The sequence below is a fragment of the Spermophilus citellus genome, assembly GCF_964194105.1.
Source record: "Spermophilus citellus genome assembly, chromosome: 1".
NCBI lineage: Eukaryota > Metazoa > Chordata > Mammalia > Rodentia > Sciuridae > Spermophilus > Spermophilus citellus.
The window spans coordinates 35,317,918-35,341,203 of NC_138182.1; the positions used below are offsets into that span (position 1 = coordinate 35,317,918).

General features: G+C 40.4%; 1 protein-coding gene across 1 annotated transcript in view; it reads right to left on the minus strand.

Moving 5' to 3' along the window:
* LHFPL6 (LHFPL tetraspan subfamily member 6) overlaps nucleotides 1-23,286 on the minus strand; it is a 240,356-nt gene that overhangs the window by 28,230 nt on the left and 188,840 nt on the right. Inside the window, exon 3 of the mRNA XM_081280392.1 lies at nucleotides 3,132-3,230. Within this exon, the coding sequence (XP_081136518.1) occupies nucleotides 3,132-3,230 (99 nt within the window). The remainder of the gene's footprint in view (nucleotides 1-3,131; nucleotides 3,231-23,286) is intronic.

Below are 23,286 nucleotides of genomic sequence, written 5' to 3' on the forward strand. Positions count from 1 at the left end.
ACAAAAAAAGGGCTGGGGATGTGGCTCAGTGGTTGAGTGCCCCTGAGTTCAATCCCTGGAAGGAAGGAAGGAAGGAAGGGAGGAAGGAAGAAAGAAAAGAAAAGAAAAGAAAAGAAAAGAAAAGAAAAGAAAAGAAAAAGAAGGTTAGTATTTGGACTCAGAATTAATTTTGAGGAAAGCAGAGTGGTTGTCATCCATGGATGACAAACAAATTGGTTTGTTTTGAAATTCACAGACTTCTGATATTGTATCAGTTCTATTTTCTTCATTATCTTAAAAAATTTTCATGGGTGTGTTCTAACATAGAAATCAATGATTTGGCATTTACTAATACTGCCATTTGACCAACAGAAGTTTTCTTCTTGGAGTGAGATATTGCATGTGAAAAGGAGATGTGGAAGTTATTAACCAGCTGGAACATTAGCTGTCAGGAATCTGGTCCTTCCATATGGAAAATACACTTGCTATCATTATGCAACAGTTGGCTTTGGGACACATTACGTGTGCTGCTCCAAAATATATTTGAGAAAATAACAGAAGCAGGAAGGTCACTCTGACCTTACCTTGCCTTCTCCCCTATAGGTCTTATAAAACTAGGAGGGATTGTGTGAACTGCCTCATGAAGCAGGAGACAGGATCCTAAGACCTCTGAAACCATGAGCCCCAAATAAACTTTCCTCTTCTATAATTGTTCTGGTCAGATCTTTTAGTCACAGCAGCGTACTAAAACACAGCCTTTAGCTCTGAAGACAGGGACACAGAGGAATCTGAACAAACTGGCCTCACTAGCTCTCCCCCAATCTACCACCATTCCATGTGTTCCCATTGTCTAATTACATTTCTCCATGACTACCCACTTCCTCATTACCCTGCATAAAATGTACACAAGTTTACCCTTTTTCATCATGTCTTTATTTCCTTATGAAGCTTCTCTTATTGGGCTCAGTTGGTAGAGTGCTTGCTTTGGATACACAAAACCCTGGGTTTGATTCCCAGCACTGCCAAAAAAAAAAAAAAAGGTTCTCTTGTCATGCAAAACTTATCTTAAATAAACTTGTACTTCTTTCTCTTGTTAATCTGCCTTTTGCTTCAGGAGCCTTAGCCATGCACATGGGGATGAGTGAAGAAAACATACTTACTTTTCCATACAGCAATAAGTATTTTGTAGGTTCTCTAATCTATTAATTCTAGAAAAATACTCTGAACGAAATCATTCAGTAGAGATGACACTTACAGTCATGAAATGATTCCGTATCATATGTCTTAAAACAATAGAAACTGGAATAGACTAACTGTTCAATCATAAAGGAAAAAGGAAGTAGTTACATAATAGAGAATGAGAGGCTGCTTTTACTAAGAAGCACTGACTCTTGGGCTTAAAGATGTCTGATGGGTAACTAAAGAGGCAAAAACAAAAACAAACATACCAAAAACTTGGCATCTCAGCCTTCTTCTTCTTTTTTTTTTTTTTTTTTTTTTGTATCAAGAATTGAATGAGCCAAATCCCCAGCCCCTTTTCTTTTGTATTTTATTTAGAGCCAGGGTCTCACTGAGTTGCCTAGTGCCTTGCTTTTGCTGAGGCTGGCTTTGAACTTACAATCCTCCTGCATCAGCCTCCCTAGCCTCTGAGATCACAGGGATGCGTAACCACACCCAGCTCTGTCTTCATTTTGTATCTGTCTCCTTTCTACCTTAATCTTTGGGTCAGATTCCTGCTCAGCTATGCAACAGATATATTAACCATTTAAGGAGTGTCTGCCTAAAGACTAGCGATACAAGGATGATTAGTTCTAATTTCACCTAACTTCTCTTGTGCCACTTCACTAAGATAAAAGCAAGACATCTTCAAGATTCCAGGAACAGTGAGCCTTACAAGCCGATCACCCCATGATGGAACCGTCCCCCACAAATAGAAGCAATTACCCCCAATACAAACTGCAGCTATCCCCCAGAGCAGAAGCAATCATCTCGTCCCACAAAGGATAATGACTTCACCAGAGTCTTCAGGACTTCTCAGAACCAGACCTGAATTGATGGTCAGCCAATCAGACCACACTTTGACCAAGGCAACTTACCTGTGAAAACTTCTTGCCCCACACTCTTGTTTCTGTCCATATTTAAAACTGCAACTCTTGTCAGTACCCCTGGAAGACAGGGCTGAGGACACTTGGTCTCCCCTTGTTTCCCCAGTATGGATATACTGAAAAAATTCCTTCCCTGCTTTTCACCTTTTCCATTTGATTTTTGGAGTGAGTGCCCAGATCTGATCTACTGGGACTCCCTGAAATGAAGACCCCCTCTGGTCTAGGACATCAGTAACAATTAAGTAAGTGTAGATTTATCAATGAAGTGAAACGTTACCCAACTATTACAAATTAAAATGATGCACAGTATGTAGTATAGTGCAAAATTTTGATAGGTCGCCCAGTAAAAGACTCTATAGCTACAGTTGGAAAATACCTAAAATTTTCTCAATATACAGAAAAGCAAATTGATGAGGTGCCCTCCATCAGTGTGTGAACTCTTACCTACTCACCATATCTTTACAGTGGCATCTATTCCTACTGATGGGGAGAGTCTCCTCTGTAGTCTCCCATTGAGCTTTTCTCATCTCTTCTTGTCCCTTTGCTGTACTGTTCCTTTGTTTAACTGCTAAGTGCTCTGTCTACTCCTGAGAAGCCACAGACTCACCTCATCCAAGACCTGTCTCCATTCTCGCCTCTTTCAGAAAGTGGTCTATTACCTCGAACTGAAATTGCTTCGGATTCCTCTGCCCTCATTGTCATTTCCTTGATTGTTCTGTTTGCTTTGTCTTCTCAGCTAGACTGCGAATTCCACAGTTGTTCTCAGCCCATGAGTAAATACGTGATTTTGAATGAATTGATCAATGAATATTAAACTCTTGAAAGCAGGGCCATTTCTTATCCTTGCATCTACAGTACAAATCATTGTGCTGGACAAACAGTAGATTATCACTAAACAAATGGATAAAAGAGTGTACATATATCGTCACACATGACTACCAGCTGCAATATAGTTTCCTTTTCCATTATTTTTCCACCTTCTGCTTCTAGGAAATATCACGTGAGGTTCTTTTTGTAAAAGAAGTGCCATTCATGAAGAGAACTTACCCAGGTCAAACTGGCCAGAAATGTAGCCACAAGTCTGCCGGACTTCCTCACTGTCCCAGCCCAAGGGGTAGAGGGCACAGCCAGCACCAATCAACAAGCCTGCAAAGAGATAAGACAAGAGAGCCTTTACCAGTGCACCTCTGCCTCCCTGGGTAAGAGGAACGAAGGATCAATATTTGCAACATAACAAGACCCCAAGCCTGCATTTGGAAAGCACCATCCTAAACTCCCTTAAACAATCTGAGGTCAGTTTAATTCTAAGGACAATATCAAGTTTGCCTGAAAGAAAAAAAAAAAAAAAAGCCTGACAGCTCAGTTTGGTTCCAACTTGGCCTTTCAAAAGCATTAAAAGCTTTGCAAATCCTGTTTAGGAAATACAATCCACAGCCCTTTTAATCACTCTTGTAAAAAACCAACCAATTCCACCATTAATCCATGTAAACAAGTAATTTAAGAGCAAGCAAAATTTCTTAGTAGGTTATCCATCATTCTTTCGATTTATTTATTTTTTTGTTTCCCATGTGAAAATCAAAATAGAATGTTTCAACCTTGTCAAATTTTACCAGGGGCAAAAGAAACAAAAGATTTTCATGAACCACTTCAGCATGTTGATTGAACCTCTGAACTGTACTGCCTGTTTTATGCTCCACTGAGAATGACTGAGCATCTACACCTCTCAGAAATACTTCACAAGACAGACACACTGTAATCTGCGTCCTCCTTACAGCAGAAGCCAAAAGGTTTGAGGATTAAACTGAAGAAGGCGATGGCTGGCTTGATTTTAATGTAAATTAAGTTATCATGACCGCACACTGTGCTGACAGCTTTCGATTAGTGAGTCTTTAATTTTGCATCAAAACCTAATATGATTTTACAAGAACCTGAAGGAGATTTCAACACTCACTATTTGAATCTGTGGGCTCGTCTGAAAGTAAGATCTTGTCCTGTCAATCAATGAGCATTCTCATCACCTGTTAGTACCACAAGCTGCTGAGGCAGTGGGACCAAGGCATACTTAGCTGGATGGGTGAGAAAGAGGGTTATCAGGTGCTAAACAGGAGGTACCCATTGGGAAATGCATTAATATGGTAATATGGAGGAGGAATGGCAGAGCCCTAAATGCATCTAGAAGAGGAAAGCTTCAATATTTATGTACTGAGTCCTTTCTGTCCTTTCCTGTCCCTCTTTTGTCCTGCTTTCACCTCCCAGAGGGTGACTAAGTATAAATAACCTGTTTCCTCACAGGATCTAAGGTCAGGCTGCTGTCCAGCTCCTCCCCAGGCACCATGCTGAGACCTAAGGAGAGACCTTCCCCAACTACTAGTGCTCATTTTCCTACCCTGGCATCCTTCCCTCAACCTGCTCCTTGGTCCACAGGAAAATGACCATCAAATACAGAGCTGCTTCCATCAGAGGGAGTGCCCAGAATCACTGTGACTGCAAATCACAAATCATGTCCTGCCGCAGTCTTGGCTGGGCACAGAATCACGAGCCAATCAAGCAGGAACAAAACTTTATTTTGAAAAAGCCGCTAACACTCTCAGCGCCAGCAAGTCAAAAACCGGTCCTCCCACGAGGGTGTCCGACCGGAACCGCGCGCCGACCGGAACCCCCCCGTCTCCTCCCACCTCCTCCGGAATTCCCTCCTACTATCCTTCCCCAACCAATGGGAACTCTCCAGCAGTCCCGTAAAGTCCCGTAACTTGAGTCCGGTAGCAGGCCAAGGTGAACAGCGGGAGTCCAGTTTGCATATGAATGTAAATTTTAACATAATCATCTCAGTGGCTAGCTGGCGTCACTTTACAACCAAAGGTGCCATACATCGTATATATGCTTGTGGCTCCTAGCATCTGCCCCCTTCTGTTTAATTAAGCAACAAGCAATGTGGCTAGGGACCGTGCCTGGTAGGTTGTCCAATTTAACATATGGTTCTTACCCGTCATGGGAGAACTGACCTTTAGGCGTCAGCTTCCTGTCTTAGGTTGAATCCACTGTAATCAGAGCAACCCGTCGCTGACTACCGGTCCAGCATTCAGCCATGCTTGTGGATAGGCCTATGCACCAGTGGGGGGGTGAGGTTCTTGCCTCACCTCTGTTGGCCCCCAAATTTAGCCTTGGTGCCAGTGGGGGGGTGAGGTTCTTTGCCTCACCTCTGTTGGCCCCCAAATTTAGACCATCACTAGTAGAAGGGAGGAGGATACAGAAATGCCACGACACCAAGCCAATTGACGGCTCCTTTGGAAAAATTGCGTCACTGGTGACACCATCAGCAAAGATATGCCAGTATTACCACAATAAACATGGGGTGAGCTGGCAAGGAAATTGCATCACTGGTGACACCATCAGCAAAAATATGCCAGCAGTACCACAATTCGGTGCACCAGATGATATTTCACAATGTATGCAACTGATATATAGTCCAGGCAAGTTCTGCAAGCAGTTCAAATTGGAGGAGTCTATCAATATGTCCATATCCTCCCAAAGTAAATCAAGTCCTTGATAGCATTACTTGTTGAGTTATATTCATTGATGCATCAGTTTATACAGTTTACTGTGATAGCTATCATAGAAGCTGTAGTTTGGTTTTATCTCAGTCTTCACTGGAATTGGGATGGAGATGGAAATTCTGGCAATGATGGTAAAGAGACATTATCCTGAACAGAATTATTAAATATAATAAAAAGAAAAGGTGAAAGTAAACAAACAGATCTGTTAAACTCCTTTAAAAACAATCCTTAACAGCCGTTTACCAAATTTAAATTAGTAAACAAACAGATCTGTTAACCATCTTTAACAACAATCATAAACAGCTGTTCACCTAATTTAAATTAAACCATATAAATCACGTGAATAAAGAAAAAATTCGGATCCATTTTTTCATGAGCGCTCCTCATATAAGAAATATGGACATACACACATACAGACATACAACACAAAACAGAAGTGTGCACACAACATACAACACATAAGACAATAGTAAATAAAGGCCTTGTAACTATACTTAGGTGAAATCTCCATTGTAATGTTTAAAAACTCCACAGTCAAAAAAAAAAAAAAAAATAAATAAATAAATAAATAAATAAATAAATAAAAAATAAAACACAGTCAAAAAATAAAACTGATCAGAAAAACATTAACCTAGGTTTGTATGAGCTCAAAAATAAAATAGAACTTTATGATGTGGAAAAATGCAATAATAAAATAGATACTGAAAAAAAAAACCTTGGTTAATCACTGTCGCAGATGTAAGAATAGCCAAGCTGGAGCTCTGGATGTCAGCTGTTATGGATTTGAGTCAAATCATCTTCTTTTTCTGTAGAAATTGTTTTAGTTAATCTCTCTGGAATCCAAATCGGTTGCTGTTCATCCTGTGGGAAAACACAGACAGCGCCCCGATTCCAGACTATCACTGGATCCGGGCCTTTCCATTGTCCTGTTAGAATATCTTTCCAAAGTACCTTAGGCTTATGTACATTTTTGGGGTACAAATGTCTTTCCGCAGCACTAAGTCCCGATGAATCTAAATTTAAAAAGTTTAGAGTAAAAAGGGTTATTTTAAGTTTATCTTTGGGGGATATATACCCCTTTCCAATTCCCTCCTTTTGTTTTAATAAGTACATTTTAATAGTTTGATGAGCTCTTTCAACTATGCCTTGTCCTTGTGGATTGTATGGAATTCCTGTTATGTGAGTAATACCAAATGATGAGCAAAATTGTTTAAAAGAGGAGGAAGTATAACCAGGACCGTTGTCCGTTTTTAACTGTTTTGGAACGCCCACAGTGGCAAAATTTTGTAAGCAATGAGCTATAACATCTTTAGTTTTTTCTCCGGCATGAAGGGAGCCCATCAAAAATCCGGAAGAGGTATCAACTGTAACATGTAAATATTTTAATTTTCCAAATTCTGGCAAGTGTGTGACGTCCATCTGCCAAATATGGTTAGGTATTAGTCCTCTAGGATTGACTCCAAGATTAACTTGTGGTAAAAATGTCACACAATTTTGACATTGTTTTATTATATGTCTGGCCTGTTCTTTAGTTATTTTAAAACGCTTTTGTAAAGTATTAGCATTGACATGGAACCTTTTATGAAAATTTATAGCTTCTTCTATTGTGGAGAAAATATGTATGTCATGTGTAGATTTATCTGCTAGTTCATTGCCCATACTAAGGGCTCCAGGCAATCCTGTATGTGCCCTGATATGACCTATGAAGAATGGATCTTTTCGGTCCCAGATTAGACTTTGTATAGCGGAAAACAAAGAGAAAACAGTAGAGGAAGGGGAAATCCTACCAGCATCTTCAAGGGAATTAATAGCATTAACTACATACTGACTATCAGAAAATAAATTAAATACAGAATCTTTAAACATCATAAAAGCTTGTAATACTGCATTAAGCTCTACCTTTTGAGCTGATTGTTTGGGTACTAAAAATGTAAAAGTTTGATCAGGAGTAACTACTGCTGCTGTACCATTGTTTGACCCATCAGTGAATATATTTGGAGCATTTATGATAGGGGTTTTTCTTGTCATTTTTGGAAAAACTACAGGATGCTTAGACCAAAAAGACAACAAAGGATTAGATGGTAAGTGATTATCAAATGAAACACTAGTGTTACACAGGATTATTGCCCAAGTATTTAACTCATTAGCTAACTCATCAATTTGATCCATAGTATATGGAGTAATAATTTTATTGGGAGAAATCCCAAACACTCCCTTAGCTGCTTTTATTCCTTTGAGTATTAATTGTCCTACAGCCTCAGGATATCTAGTAAGAATAGTGTTAGGGGAATAAGATAAATGTATCCACAATAATGGACCTTCTTGCCAAAATACTCCTGTAGGAATATTTTTTGTTGGTAGTACAATAAATAATAAAGGCAAACTTATATCAATTCTATCCAAATGCATATTTTCCATATATGTTTCAATGATTTTTAATACTTTTCTTGCTTCAGGCGTTAACATGCGGGGTGAATTTGGATCTGATGGACCTTTTAGAATATCAAATAAAGGTCCTAACTCTCCTGTTGGTATGCCTAGATAAGGCCTTATCCAATTTATGTCTCCCAATAACTTTTGAAAGTCATTAAGTGATTTGAGTTGATCTACTCGTATTTGAATTTTTGGTGGACGGACCATGGTTGAGGATAATAGAACTCCTAAATAATTAATTGGAAGATTTAATTGTACTTTATCTATTGCTATCTCTAGATTATAATTTTTCAATAAATTTGTAAGTGTGGCATAACATTCTAGTAATGTGTTTTTATCTTTATGTGCCAGTAACACATCATCCATATAGTGAAATATTTGTAGTTCAGGATTTTGGTTTCTAAGTGGCTGGATTGCTTTATTAACATAAATTTGACACATAGTTGGGCTGTTAGCCATCCCTTGAGGGAGTACTTTCCATTCATATCTCTGATCAGGACCTTCATGATTCAGTGCAGGGATAGTAAATGCAAAATGTGGACTATCCTCGGGATGAATTGGAATTGAAAAGAAACAATCTTTAATATCTATAACTAAAACATGCCAGGTTTTTGGTAAAGCAGACAATTGAGGAATCCCTGATTGAGCAGGTCCCATAATAACCATCTCATTATTAATGGCTCTTAAATCTTGTAATAATCTCCATTTACCAGATTTCTTTTTAATGACAAAAATGGGAGTATTATAGGGGGATACGGAAGGTTGTATATGTCCTTCCGCTAACTGTTGTCTGACCAAGTCATGGGCTACTTGTATCTTTTCTTTAGTCAAGGGCCACTGAGGAACCCACACTGGTCTTTCTGATTTCCAAGTAATTTTGATTGTCTCAGTGGCCCTTTCTGAAAACCCAATTCATGTCTATTTATTTCTTGATCTATTTGAATAGGTGCTGTCATACCTTGTTCTTGTTCTCTTAATCTTTTTTCTTTCCTAAAGCCTTGTTTAGCCCTAGTAGTGGGCGCGTTAGGATTGATGTTATTTGTTAATGTCAATCCTAATTGATCTAGGACATCTCGTCCCCATAAATTTACAGGAAGATGATCCAATACATAGGGCTGTATAGTTCCTTCACATCCTTCAGGATCCCTCCAATCTAATACCATAGCACTTCTATGGGGATTTGTTGCCACTCCTAGGCCTCGAAGCGTTTGAGTGGCTTGTTGTAATGGCCAATGTTTTGGCCATTCTTGACGAGATATGATGCTGAGGTCAGCTCCTGTGTCCAGCAGCCCATTAAAGTCATGTCCTTGAATTTTTAATTTTAGCATTGGGCGAGAATCTAAATTTAAAGACAGCATAGCCCAATCTACACCTGTGGAGCCTAATCCCTTGGAACCTCTTTCTACATTACAACTGGAAAATTTATCATGCAGGCTGGGTATTATTAATAACTGTGCTATTCTATCTCCTGGTGAAATTACTGATATACCTCTTGGAGAACTAGCTATAATTTTTATTTCACCTTCATAATCGGGATCAATTACCCCAGGACTTATCATAAGTCCTTTTAGTGTAGAAGAACTGCGTCCCAATAATAAGCCTACTGTTCCCTGGGGAAGAGGTCCTTTTACTCCTGTGGGAATGATTTGAATTCCCATCTCTGGGGTTAGTACTGCTCTGGCAGAGGCGCAGATGTCCAGCCCTGCGCTCCCTCTAGTTTGTCTGATGAGGGATTTAATGGATAATGCGTCCTGGGCACTACCTTGATGGGGCTGTTGGGTTCCTCCATTGCCCCATATATTTGTGGTTTGGGGCCCCGGGGCATTGGGCCCTCTAGTCCGTTTTTTGGCAATGGAGCTTGATACCTTTCTCCACGATATCGTGGGTAAACACTTGGTCCTTGTCCGTTTTTTGATAACGGAATACCCTCTATGGTGGTTTGAGAACGGCATTCATTAGCCCAATGTCTCCCTCTACGGCATCGTGGGCAAATACCTGGTATTCTATTCCTTTGATATCCAGCTTTGTTAAACCCTCCTCTTATGGGGCAACTCCTTTTAAAATGTCCTGTTTGATTACAATTATAGCATGTTCTTGGCCTGGCATCTAAAGCCTGTTGTACTGCTGCTAAGACTTGCCCCTGTTCATTAATGTCTCTACATAATTTAATATATGTGTTTAAATCCTCATGTCTCCATGGTCTAATGACCTCTCTGCAGCAACGATTTGCTTGGTCATAAGCCAGTTGTTTTATAAATGGCATTACCTGTTCTGTATTTCCAAATATCCTAGAGGCTGACTGAATAAGTCTATCTACAAATTCAGCATAAGGTTCATTAGTTCCTTGTATTACCTTAGATAATTGACCTTGTAAGTCTCCATGCCCCTGTAAAGTTTTCCATGCCCTAACTGCATCTACAGCAATTTGTGCGTACACACCAGGGTCATATTCAATTTGTTGTCTTTGACCCTCATAAGGTCCCTTCCCCAAAAGCATTTCTATATTTCTTTGAGGATAGCCAGCTTCTGCATTTCGCCTAGCTGTCTCCATGCAAAATTCCTCATTGGCAACCTTCCATAACAAATATTGTCCTCCGTCTAGCACAGATCGACACATGTTAGCCCAATCTGCTGGTGTCATGTCCAAGTTGGTAACAGATTCGACCATGCTTATTGTGAAGGGAGCTTGCGGCCCATAGGTCGTTACAGCCTCCTTTAATTGCTTTATTGTTTTGAAATCTAAAGCACGGTGAATTCGTTGCCCTCCTGCCTGCTCAAGTACAGGGCATGCTAATCTTTGGGGTCCTGCCTCAGAATTCCGTCCATCAACTACGGTAGTTGAGGGCCGCTCAGCGGTAGATGGAGCTGTTGGCTGAGTTACGCCCTCTGGTGATAGAACGGAGTTGGTAGCAACCTCCTGTTGTAATTCTCCACCTGATGGCTGCTTGTCCTCTAAGCTTGCTTTCTTTAAATTCTCCTCTGTCTGACTAGCTTGAGAGACCTTCTCTTTTGCTTGACCTAGCGTTTTTTCTACCATAGTCTGGACCTCTAACAATTTACTTAACAGTTTTTCGGTTTGTTTTTTATTGGATTCTAATCTACTATAACCTAACCCAATAAGGTAGGATAAAACAAAGCCGAAGCAGAATGAAACAAAGACGGAGCAGACAATGGTTGTATCAATTTTCTCTTTCTCAGGGCTGAATAACTTCAAACCTTGAGCCAACCATTTTTTCCAGTTCGCCTGAGAAAATTCTAGGGCTAGGGAGCTCGAAATGAAAACAAAATAAATCAAAACAAGAACACATTGTTTTCTGAGAAGGTCATCCATCCTGTCGCCTTCCCTCAGGGGCGAGCAATTTACTCACCTCTAAGCTTCAGGCGTTCCCCGCACGGGCCGCCAAATGCCGCAGTCTTGGCTGGGCACAGAATCACGAGCCAATCAAGCAGGAACAAAACTTTATTTTGAAAAAGCCGCTAACACTCTCAGCGCCAGCAAGTCAAAAACCGGTCCTCCCACGAGGGTGTCCGACCGGAACCGCGCGCCGACCGGAACCCCCCCGTCTCCTCCCACCTCCTCCGGAATTCCCTCCTACTATCCTTCCCCAACCAATGGGAACTCTCCAGCAGTCCCGTAAAGTCCCGTAACTTGAGTCCGGTAGCAGGCCAAGGTGAACAGCGGGAGTCCAGTTTGCATATGAATGTAAATTTTAACATAATCATCTCAGTGGCTAGCTGGCGTCACTTTACAACCAAAGGTGCCATACATCGTATATATGCTTGTGGCTCCTAGCAATGTCCTAGGTACAACTGTATAAGGATGAATTGTGTTGAAGGTGAAGAACAATCCAGAAAGCAGTATTATATGAGGTTTTGCTGACTAGGCTGTTTTCTTCCGTGATTTTCCCCCCACACGAAATAGAATTTACAGTATTCTGAAGACAAATCCTAATTAGTTTTATCCACCATCAGGTAAAGAGGTAATTAATGAGGATGCCAAACTTTGTATAAATTGAATTTTATGCATGTTCAACAAACAATGTGGTACCATTTTCAAGATACTTGGTTCTGAAATTAATAGAAAACACCCATTTTTTGAGGTCTTGTAATTTTTTTTCTATTTTAAATTGTTTATTTAAATTTTCCAGCAAATGGATGGATCTGGAGACTATCATGCTATGCGAAGTAAACCAGTTTCCAAAACCAAAGGTTGAATGTTTTCTCTGATATATGGAAGCTAACACACTATACTGGGGGTGGGAAGGGAAGAATAGAAGTGCAGTAGATTAAACAATGGGGAATGGAGGGAAGGGAGAGGGGGTAGGCTAAGGAAAGACAGTGGAATAAATCTGACATAATTTTCCCATGTACATATATGAAAACAACACAATGATTCCCACAATCATGTACATCCATAAGAATGGGGTTCTAACAACAACAACAAAAAAGATATAATCCATGCTTGTATAATTATGTCAAAATGGATCCTGCTGTCATGTATAACTAAAAAGAACTAAAATAAGAAGGTAGGGGGCTGCGGATATAGCTCAGTGGTTGAGCACTTGCCTAGCATGCATGAGGCACTGGGTTCTATCCTTAGCACTGCATAAAAATAAACAAAAGAATTCTGTCTATTTATAATTACAAAAAATTAAAAGCAAACAAAAAAACACAGGGTAGTAGAAAGAAGAAAGGTAGAAATAAAATATAGGACAATGAATTGAAACAGAAATAGGACGTTGGCACCCCACAACTATATCATTTAAGTGTAAGAAAAAGTGCTGAGTTATCATTTTATTTTATAAAACATTACAAACATTTACACTTAAATGAGTTTAGATGTAAAAAAACATGTTACTTTTTCCTTAGTCAAATTCTAAATCATGCACTGATACATCATCAGATTATTTTCTTCACTTCTTTGATTACATACATCTATGTCCCTCTCACACCCCACTTCTCACAAACCCTGAAAGGCCTACAGAAGGATTCCTCTGTTCTGCTTCTTTAAGGAAAAAAGTAGAAAGGTATTTGGAATCAGTAGAAAGTAAATATTTAACTGTAAGAAAAAATGAAAAATAGTAACATTTAAGCCATTAGTAGTGAAACAAATGATAGTCTGATTTGCTAAGGTTTCTTTTTCCTTTCTTTCTTTTCTTTTTTTTGGTATGCCTGAAAAATAGGTGTCATGAAATCACAAACACCTACATTGGTCCAGTTTTATGCTGGCCATTTTTGGACACCAAATAGAAAGGAACTTATAAACTCCTATATGTATAGCAAGTGGGCCAGTGGTTCAGAAAGTGGCAAAAGACCTGGCAATTGAGGATCTTTTGTTAAAACACTGGACTATCTTTGTGATGCTATCAAATGTAGCTTCAACTGTATAAATTAGGAGTAATTTTATACACAGCAAATTTGTGTTATGTGTATGATTTTTTTAAAAAAAACATTTATTTTTTAGTTGTAGGTGGACATAATACCTTTATTTTATTTTGAAAAACATTTATTTATTTATTTTTAGGTGGTACTGAGGATCGAACCCAGTGCCTCAAGCATACTAGGCAAGCGCTCTTCCTCTGAGCCACAACCCCAGCCCCTGTGTATGAGTTTTTAAATACCATGAACCATTTTTTAAAATGTTGTTTCATAGAAGGCAACTCGTCATCTGAATTTTTATATTAATATTTATGTAGTCTTTGTTCTGTTCTCTGCTACTGCTTGCTAACAGGAAAAATACCACAGACTAAAGATTTGGGAAACATTTCTGTGAGATAAGTGTATGTTTCAAACAGGCTAATTAGCTGTCACAATTATTTGGGTCTGTAGGTAAACATCAGCAGCACCTCCACCAAGTACATTGTTTGCAGGGCCAGAGTGCATCTCAGGCGGGCTCTGGAGACCGAGAAAGAAGGATTGCAAGTTCAAAGCCAGCCTCAGCAATGGGGAGGCGCTAAGCAACTCAGTGAGACACTATCTCTACATAAAATACAAAATAAGGCTGGGGATGTTGCTTAGTGGTTGAGTGCCTGAGTTCAATCCCCAGTACCAAAAAAAAAAAAACAAACAAACAAAAAAAAATCATTCCTTGGGAGAGTGTGTCTCAGACTGAATGCCACCAAATATGCAACTGATGTTTAATAGGCAGTGAGTATCACAAGCAGTTGGGAAACCAATTGCATAAACTCAGGGAAATCCTGCCTCTCCCAATCACATAGTCACCCTAACAAGTACCTCACGTGAAATTCTTGACACACCATGAACCCAACAAATACCAGAGAGCAGGATCAGGGAAATTCAGGTCCAATCAGGGAACAGTGTCTTCTGTGAAATGGAAGAGAAGAGGGGTCAGGCGGAGGAAAAATATGGGTTCTCGCCTGCTTGCCCAAAGCAGCAGCCTTGAGCTACATATAGATAGTTAAATTTAAGTTTATTTAAATTAAATAAAACTCAAAATTCCATCCCTTAGTGGCACTAGCCACATTTCAAGTGTTCAATAACCATACATAGGGTGCTAGTGGGCAACACAAATACACACCATTTTGGTAACCACAGGAGGTTGCACTGGGGAGGGCTGTTGTGGACCTCAGTCATTCCTGGAAAGGATGCTGGGCTTGTCAGATTCTTGTCCTGGGCCTGATATTGCTTGTTAAGAGTCAAAATCTTAGCCAGGCACATTGGCACATGCCTGTAATCCCAGCGGCTCAGGAGGCTGAGGCAGGAGAATCGCCAGTTTAAAGCCAGCCTCAGCAATTTAGCAAGGCCCTAAGAAACTCAGCGAGACCCTGTCTCAAAATAGGGATATAGCTCAGTGATTAAGTGGCCCTGGGTTAAAAAAAAAAAAAATCAAAGTCTCCCTAGTCTTAGGCTACTTCCTTTCAAGATAGGACTAGAGGCTATGAAACTGTTTGGGGAACTCTCTTGCTGGCAGGAGTTTTGTCACACTGTGTCAAGGAGAAGCTGATGTGTGGGACTGAGATGCTAAAAGGGAAGGGTGAACTGTTGTCCCCACTGGCGGCTGCAGCCTGGGGCAGCCTTTCTGCAGACGTAGATGGGATATTTGGGGACTGGCTTCCAGACTCCTCCTCATCACCCACCGCAGAGCAGAGAATCCACTTCCTGTGATCCCAACACGGCCTGGTTTCCTGAATTCTTCAAAGCAGCTTCTCTGACTTTCACTTTCCCAGATCTTCAAATTCATGGGCTGCATCTCCTCCTATTTGAGTTATCTAGTGCTTTATTTTACTGCTCGAACCTGACTGGTATATATACTCCACTCCTGTAAGGGCAGAGGGGCCAATATAGATCTTTACATATGATCATATTCCTTGAACATTATTCATAGCCTCGATTAAAAATTATCTCGAATACAATTTATGCTAATTATTAAGTCTCTTGGGCAAGAACAGACAGTGATATTCAAAGGCTCTGCCTTTAATATCCTGTGGTATCCTCTCTGGTTAGGGAATTTAACATGCTAATTAACCTCTCCAGGAGTGCAAATTTCTAAAGAGGACATTTCAATTGTTAACTAACTGCCCTTAGGGTGTGGATTGACATTAACTAGCACTTTATGGTCGGTGCTGAAAGTACTATACTGTAGAGACAATTAAATGTGAAAATGAGAACATCTTTTTAATGAAAGAAATTTGCCACTGTCCAGTTTTAGCAGTGCTAAACCTTAGTCCGAGTTGTGGGATCAAGTTTTGAAGGAAGCAGAGTTTTTAAATTCCTGAATTAGATTCCAGTTGGGTATTATAGGCTGACATGAGGTTCACACAACAGTCTAAAATCTGAAGCGATTGCCCAAATGGTATCTTAGTGATCCATGAGGTTTGAAATAGATCTAGTGGTCTAATTTGCCCCTGGGCAATAAGTAGCTCAATTAGAATCTCTAGCTCACAAACTTTAATAGTATTTACAGGGATTTTCTTTATTAGATTTATAAACCTTGTGGTTACCGCATGAGCTTAATTTTAACCAAGTTCCTTTGTTACTGCCATAAAAGACATCATGAAAAAAGCCACATTATCACACTTCTTAAAACTGTGCATTTGGAAGTGGAAGTGAGAAAAGGCTCTGTGAAAGGAGACAAGAGCCTGAGGAAGCTGCTATCAGGTGATCAGCTGCAGGTGGCGTGAGATCATTTGCAGCTACAGGCTCACTCGCAATTAAGCTGCAACCTTCCCCCCACCCCAATCCTAAAAAAATGCAACTTTGAAGGGGTCGTGAGCAAATCACAAATTGTAAATCAGCTCAATCTTTGGTGGGCACCCAGCACCACCACTGAAATCAGCTACCCAGAGGGGAGGCGGCAGACCATTCTGCAAGAGATCTTAGGACTGCAGAGAGATGCTGCCAGAAAGGAAGAAAGAAACCCAACAGATGACTCAATAATTCAAAATATTTAATAATGCATTGATGATGAGGCCATTTCATCCTGAGTACCCAGGGGTTTGGGGCTCACTCTGTTCAAGGACAATTAAAATATTTTAAGAGCTCAGTCAGCGGAATGACATTTAAGGAGAAGCCAATGTTAATAGAAAAGAGACGGCACAGATACATGCAAAGAGGTGGGCACTTGAGTGCTTGAGCAATGACACTGTTGTAGAAAAAGAAGTCTATTCTTTAGTCCAAATGAGCTCCTGGGCCAGACCTTAGCCCGGATACACTCTCTTTTGTCCATAAACCACCTGCAGGAGAGTTTCTAGTAGTTCTCTTAGTTTTCACAAAATGCTACAAATATCTGCCATGATACTAATTATTTTTTTAGAATTTGAGTGTGAAGCCTGAAGTGTGTGAAGAGCTCAGTGGCCCAGGAACGAACATGGGGCTGGGAATTTTCCCTTCTGTAAAATGCTTTCTATTCAAAGGCAGCACTTAACACTTAGGCAGTGGAATATTAACATAACAATTCAGCTCCTGCCAAGAAGGCAAAACAAATCTCTAGTCAGCCAGGGCCAATTACTCTCCACAGGTGGGAAGAATGGAGTCTTCATGGCCAACTTATAAAGCCTTATTTTTTCCAGGCTACTTTTGAAAGTTTTTGTGATCTCACTTTTTCCCCCCATGACTATCGCTCCATTCTTTTTCCACACTTTATTATGTTTTTTTTTTTATAGCGTGACTTTTTCCACCCACTGCCCCTCAGTGGTCACACCCGTGTTTCCCATCAATTCATCTTTTATGTTTTTTTGGATACTTTTATCCGTCCTCTAGTTCCTTTATCTTCCTTTCTGTGGCAAGCACCGAGGGAAATCGTTTTCTTTACTGTTCTCAGGAAAGCTGCTGGATCTTGTAGCCTGTTATCTGGACTTCCCTTTGGAAGGGGTTGGCACGTTTCCATCTTCAAGTCTCCATATGCTAATTTCTGGACGTGATATCCCTCCATTTCCATCTCAGATAAGGGCCCTTTGACAAAATGTAATAACAAAATAAAGCCCGTGGTGGAGAGGGAACCACAACAAGGGCCAGTATTATAACTCTTCAGACCCTGAAAATGCAAGTAGAACTATGTAAATATTCTACTTGGAAGCTCAGTGTGGCTCTAGTAAACTGTATCTCTTTTCCAAGAATTTTCTGGAAACTGAGGCACAAAGAATATCAAAGGTTTGACCAAAGATACAGAGCCCAGATTAAGCCCAGGATTCCTAGATCCCAGCTCAAGGATCTGTTCCACCTACCATGGGCCCAATGCTTGGCCAGAAGTCTATTTCAGGGTCACATACTCACCACCCACAACCTGAGGTCAAGGCGGGATATGTTGGCTTTGGCAAACATAACATCTTACTCTTCATTTCTTTTAACTCTGATGTCTCCCGTCTCTTGAATAAGTGAGATCCCGGGGCTGAGCTCACATGCAACTGGCTAGAACCATCCTGTTAAGCAGCTCTAGCCCTGGCCAATCTCAAAGGCACTTCCAACTGGGGATCCCTGACTTACTGCACCTACTGCTGCTGGCTCTTTGCATATGTCTTGAGCTTTTTCGGATTCCTTCTCTCTGACTGAGATGCTCTCTCCTTCCTTACCCTAGTAAGGAAGCTCTCTCCTTCCTTGCCCAGAATCCACTGTCAACATACTAAATACCTCACTACACAGCCTTGCCTGGGCACCCCAGCAGCAGCAAGCTACAGATTTCACTCCTCTCTGAGCTCCTATGGTGACACACTCTATGATTTATTTGAGGATTACCATTTTGCACTGCAGTTATTTATGTAAGTATTACATCTCCTGGGAGACCAGAAACTACTGTACTGATCTGAATCCAACTCACTCATTCATAAAATTTGTCAAATATTAAGAAATAGTAATATTTATTTGATATTTACAAAAGCCTCATAAAACATGTAAAGTTATTATATATAATTATATATATATATATATAATTGTTTAATAAATATAAACAGTTATTATATACTTATATTTATATACTATCCCAACTCTGGGCCTTCTATGTCCACATGGGTACTGAACCCTGCATATAAACCCTTCCAGCCAGCATTCAATGAATGGTCTTTATTGTTAAACTTTAGATCTGTGCTGCAGATAGGAAAAGGTGGTGGTGGATTTGGTTCATGCCAATGTGTTTTTGTACATAGTGATCTAATATTGACCGGGTCTTTTACTCTCAGAGAATATCCTCTTCTGAGAGGGACTGCAAGGAGGCCCCCAGCAAGAGCATCCTAGCCATGAGCAATGAACACGGCCCAGCAATCACATCTGCCATATACACCCCATTGAGTGCTAGTGGAACAGCCATAGGTGGTGACCTCACACTTGAGGGAGGATTAGTCCATCGCTACCATGATGAGAGGGCTTTTGCCTGTTCCTTTTTGCTTGTTGTTTGATTTTTAACTTTAAAGGCATCTTTAGCTTTTTCTGTGAGGCAGGTAGAGCCAGAACTGATGTCCCACTTATGGATGAAGAAATAGAGTCACAGACAGGTTGGGTGATCTAACTGCCATTCATCACATGGGTCATGAACTCGCGTGCTTGACTCCTATTATAGGAATAGGAACTTGGTTTCACTGCCTTCACTCAGGCTGCTGGAAGGGAAGCTAACGGGCTGAGCACTGCGGCCACACCTCTGAGATGAAAGAAATATTAGTTTCCTAGGATGTCTCATACCAGGAGAAAAATAAAGACTCATTTCCCAACTTTCCAGAATGCCTTGGTCCAGTACAGAGTTGCTAGACTGATATGCACAAGAAACAGCCAGGGCCTTGTTAAAATGGAGATTCTGGTTTCGAATTCTGATCAGAGTTGATCTCCTGAGTTTCAAACCAGCTCCCGATGAGGACCACACTGCTGCCCAGGACCACGCTCGCTGCAGCGAGGGTCTAGTGAAATAATAGCTCAGGCTTTGAAGTCCTTCATGGCAGGTTTCAATCGTGATACCACCTCAGTTGATGGGTGACCTTGAGCAGCATGGCTTTGACTCCTCTGAGCTCAGGTTTTCGTCTATAAAATACACCTAATGGTTCCCATATCTCTAGCATGGTGCCTGTATTTTTAGCATTGTTATTAGAAATAAATGAAAGGCTAAATAAAAGTACCCGGTTCAGAGCTTGACATATATTAGGGACTCGGTATATTGTAGCTGTTTGTGTGGATATTAATAATGATCTTGCTGCTTGTCTTAGAATTGCAAACATTACATTCCCTTACACCTGCCAATTTCAGATTCTTCATTAGCAGCTCTAGGTGTTCATGATTTTAAAGTAAGGACCTAACACAAAAACATTACGTAATCCAAAGCAGAGTCTCTGTCTTATTGTTTGCTTGTGTCTTCACAATTAATATATTTTCTGAAACTGTTCACAGCTCTACAACTAAGAACTATTACATTCACTTCTAACATGATATTATAAAAAAATTCAAATTTACAGAAAAGTTGGAATAAATTTATAATGAACACAAAGACACCCACCATATAGATTTTATGATTAACAGGTTTTTGAAAATTTTTTTTATCATCTATCTACCTAGTTTTTTACATTCCTTTATTGGTCCAAAACTCCATCTTTTCGGAGGGGGATGTGGATGCTTGTCATAGAAGGTTTCAGCCTCAATATGTATAAAGTTTCCTGTCCCCATTCATGCATTATCTTTTTTCCTTCATTTGGCCCAGGAAAGACCATATTGCAGATCATATGCAGACCCATGACACCAACACAGAAGTCAGAATCCCAGAGCCTTAAGTGACACAAGAATGCTGAACTGGGGCACGTCAACTTGAAAAGTGATTTCTATACAACTCTAGAAGCGATGGATACTTCTAATCATTTTGCATTTCTCAAACGACTATCCAACAACCTAAAATAGGACCAGCTTGCTCCAGCTCTATCCCAGAAATACCAAACAAAACTTAGACAAAACAAAAACAAAAGCAAAATCTCAACTCTAAGATACACTGAGCACCTGGAACCCTATTCCAGCTCTGCTTTGAAAATACAATGCTAATTCCAAACCAGACTCCATTTGGTGCATATTGGCAAACTGTGGTTACCTGAATTCAGATGAATATTTCAGAGGTAAACTGTCCAGAACAAGAGCTTTGGAATCAGAGTCCCGAGTTGGAATACTGGGTCTGCTACTACATACTGACAGAGCAAATCTCAACTTTAGTCCCAACAGTTTATTCCATAAAATGGATGTACCAGTGCTTCTTACAGAGTTGTTGAGATACTGGACAAACTGTGTTTAAAGTCGCAATGCCATAAAAAACACACAGAAGTAGTTTCTCATATGAAATGACAGGGAAGGGGAGGGAACACTCTAAACATTTATTTTTATTTTATGTAATAGTTGCTTTACGAAAAGGAAATACTCCCGCATCAGGGTGCACTGTTTTGTGGGACAGGCTGCAGAACATATGCAGATGATACCAGGAACCTCAAATCTCACACAGCACAACTCGGCATCATGAAGCAGAATGCTATCCACAGCCACCAACTAGCATTCCCCTGACATCACCATGGACCATGGCTTTGATTCCTGATAAAGCGCTGCTAACTCAGTTTCCTTCCCTGCGAGGGTATACAGGGTTTGCTCAGGGTGTGGGAAATGACATCCTTCTATGCCCCATGCACTCATTGTGTAATCTTCCCTGGCTGAGGTGACACCAGGGACACTGGTGATAGGCAATGTGTAGGCAGAGTGGCTAGAGCACAGGCTCCTGCTGTCCCCTGCCTCCTGCAGAAAGTGGAGTCGGTTTGGGGGTACTGTCCTGTTGGAATGGAGACGTTGGTTAACCCCAGCTGCCCCAGTGCTGTGCAGATCATGTGGGCGGCTACTGTCTTGCTAATGCATAGTGGATCCTTCCTCTGGGAAGGGGCTGGCTGGTGGGAACTAGTGGGCTGTGACCAAATTTTCTTTGAAGAAAGGAGAACCAGGAATGTGGGTTGGGGAGAAGGGAAGCAGGGATTTAACCTGTCTAGGGTTGTGAGAAATATTAATTTGTACATTTTTAATTGTTATTTACCACCAAAATGAGTGAAGAAGGGGCATGGTCAAGATTTTTTTATTATTATTATTTGTCGTTTCTAGTTATACCTGACAGTAGAGTGTATTTTGACATGTCATATGTACATGGAGTGGAACTCCCCATTCTTGTGGCTGTACATGATGTGGAATTACATTTGTCATGTATTCATATGAACATAGGAAAATTATGTCCAATTCATTCTATTGTCTTTCCCATTCCCATCCCCTCTCCCATCCTCTCAACCCCACCTCCAATCTGTTAAACTTCCACTCCCCCCACCCCTCACAACCTATTGTGAGTCAGCATCTGCATATCAGAGAGAACATTCATTCTGCCTTTGTTTTGGGAGGATTGGCTTATTTCACTTAGCATGATAGTCTCCAGTTCTATTCATTTATGGACAAATGCCATAATTTCATTCTTCTTTACAACTAAGTAATATTCCGTTGTGTATATGAACCACATTTTCTTTAGCCATTCATCTATTGAAGGGCACGTAGGTTGGTTCCATAGCTTAGCTATTGTGAATTGAACTGCTAAGAACGTTGATGTGGCTGCATCACTGTAGTATGCTGATTTTAAATCCTCTGGGTATAAATGAAGGAGTGGGATAACTGGATCAAATGGTGGTTCCATTCAGAGTTTTCTGCTTTCTAGAATGGCTGCATCAATATGCAGTCCCACCAGCAATGTATGAGTGTACCTTTTTCCCCACTTCCTTGCCAGCATTTATTCTTACTTGTATTCTTGATAATTGCCATTCTAGTTAGAGTGAGATGAAATATCGGTGTACTTTTAATTTGCATTTCTCTAACTGCTAGTGATGTTAAACATTTTTTTCATATATTTGTTGACCATTCATATTTCTTCTTCTGTAAAGTATCTATTCAGTTCCTTTACCCATTTATTGATTGAGTTATTTAGTTTTTTGGTGTTAAGTTTTTTGAATTCTTTGTATATCCTGGAGATTAATGCTCTATCTGAGCTGTAGGTGGCAAAGATTTTTCTCCCATTCTGTAGGTTTTCTCTTCATGTTTTTGATTGCTTCCTTTGCTATGAAGACGCTTTTTAGTTTTATAATATCCCATTTATTGAATCTTGATTTTACTTCTTGCACTTTAAGAGTCTTGTTGAGGAAGTCAGTTCCTAAGCCGACTTGATGAAGTGTTGGGCCTACTTTTTCTTTTAGGAGGTGCAGGGGCTCTGGTCTAATGCCTAGGTCCTTGATCCACTTTGAGTTTTGTATGGGGTGAGAGATAAGTAATAAAGGATTTCCAGTTCTCGCAGCACATCATCAGTATTTAACAAATGAGGTCTTGAATTGGGGGCCTGTGGTACAAGAAGTACAGTCAGAGTTGGAGCAAGAGGGCCTTGTTGTGGGTGGCTTTAGTCAAGTCACTTGCTTTGTGCTTTGGGACTGACTCAGGGCTAGTATGAATGAAGCCACCTGCACCTCTCGGAGATAGTGTGACATCAAGCAAAATACAAAGCCACCCAAACCCTGCTAGGTGCTGTGGTATCTGGTAGCTTACCACAGTCACACAGGAGAGGGGAGACTGCTATGTAGAGAACCATTCAGGATAGAGTCACAGAGAGGGTTGGCTTCAGAAGACAGTATCTCCCTTTCTGGTTTCAAAAAATTCTGAAGACAGGTATAGAAATTTAGAAGATTTCAGGTACAGAAATCTTCTAAAGGGATGATAAGTTCCCTGGGAATGTTTGAGTTTCT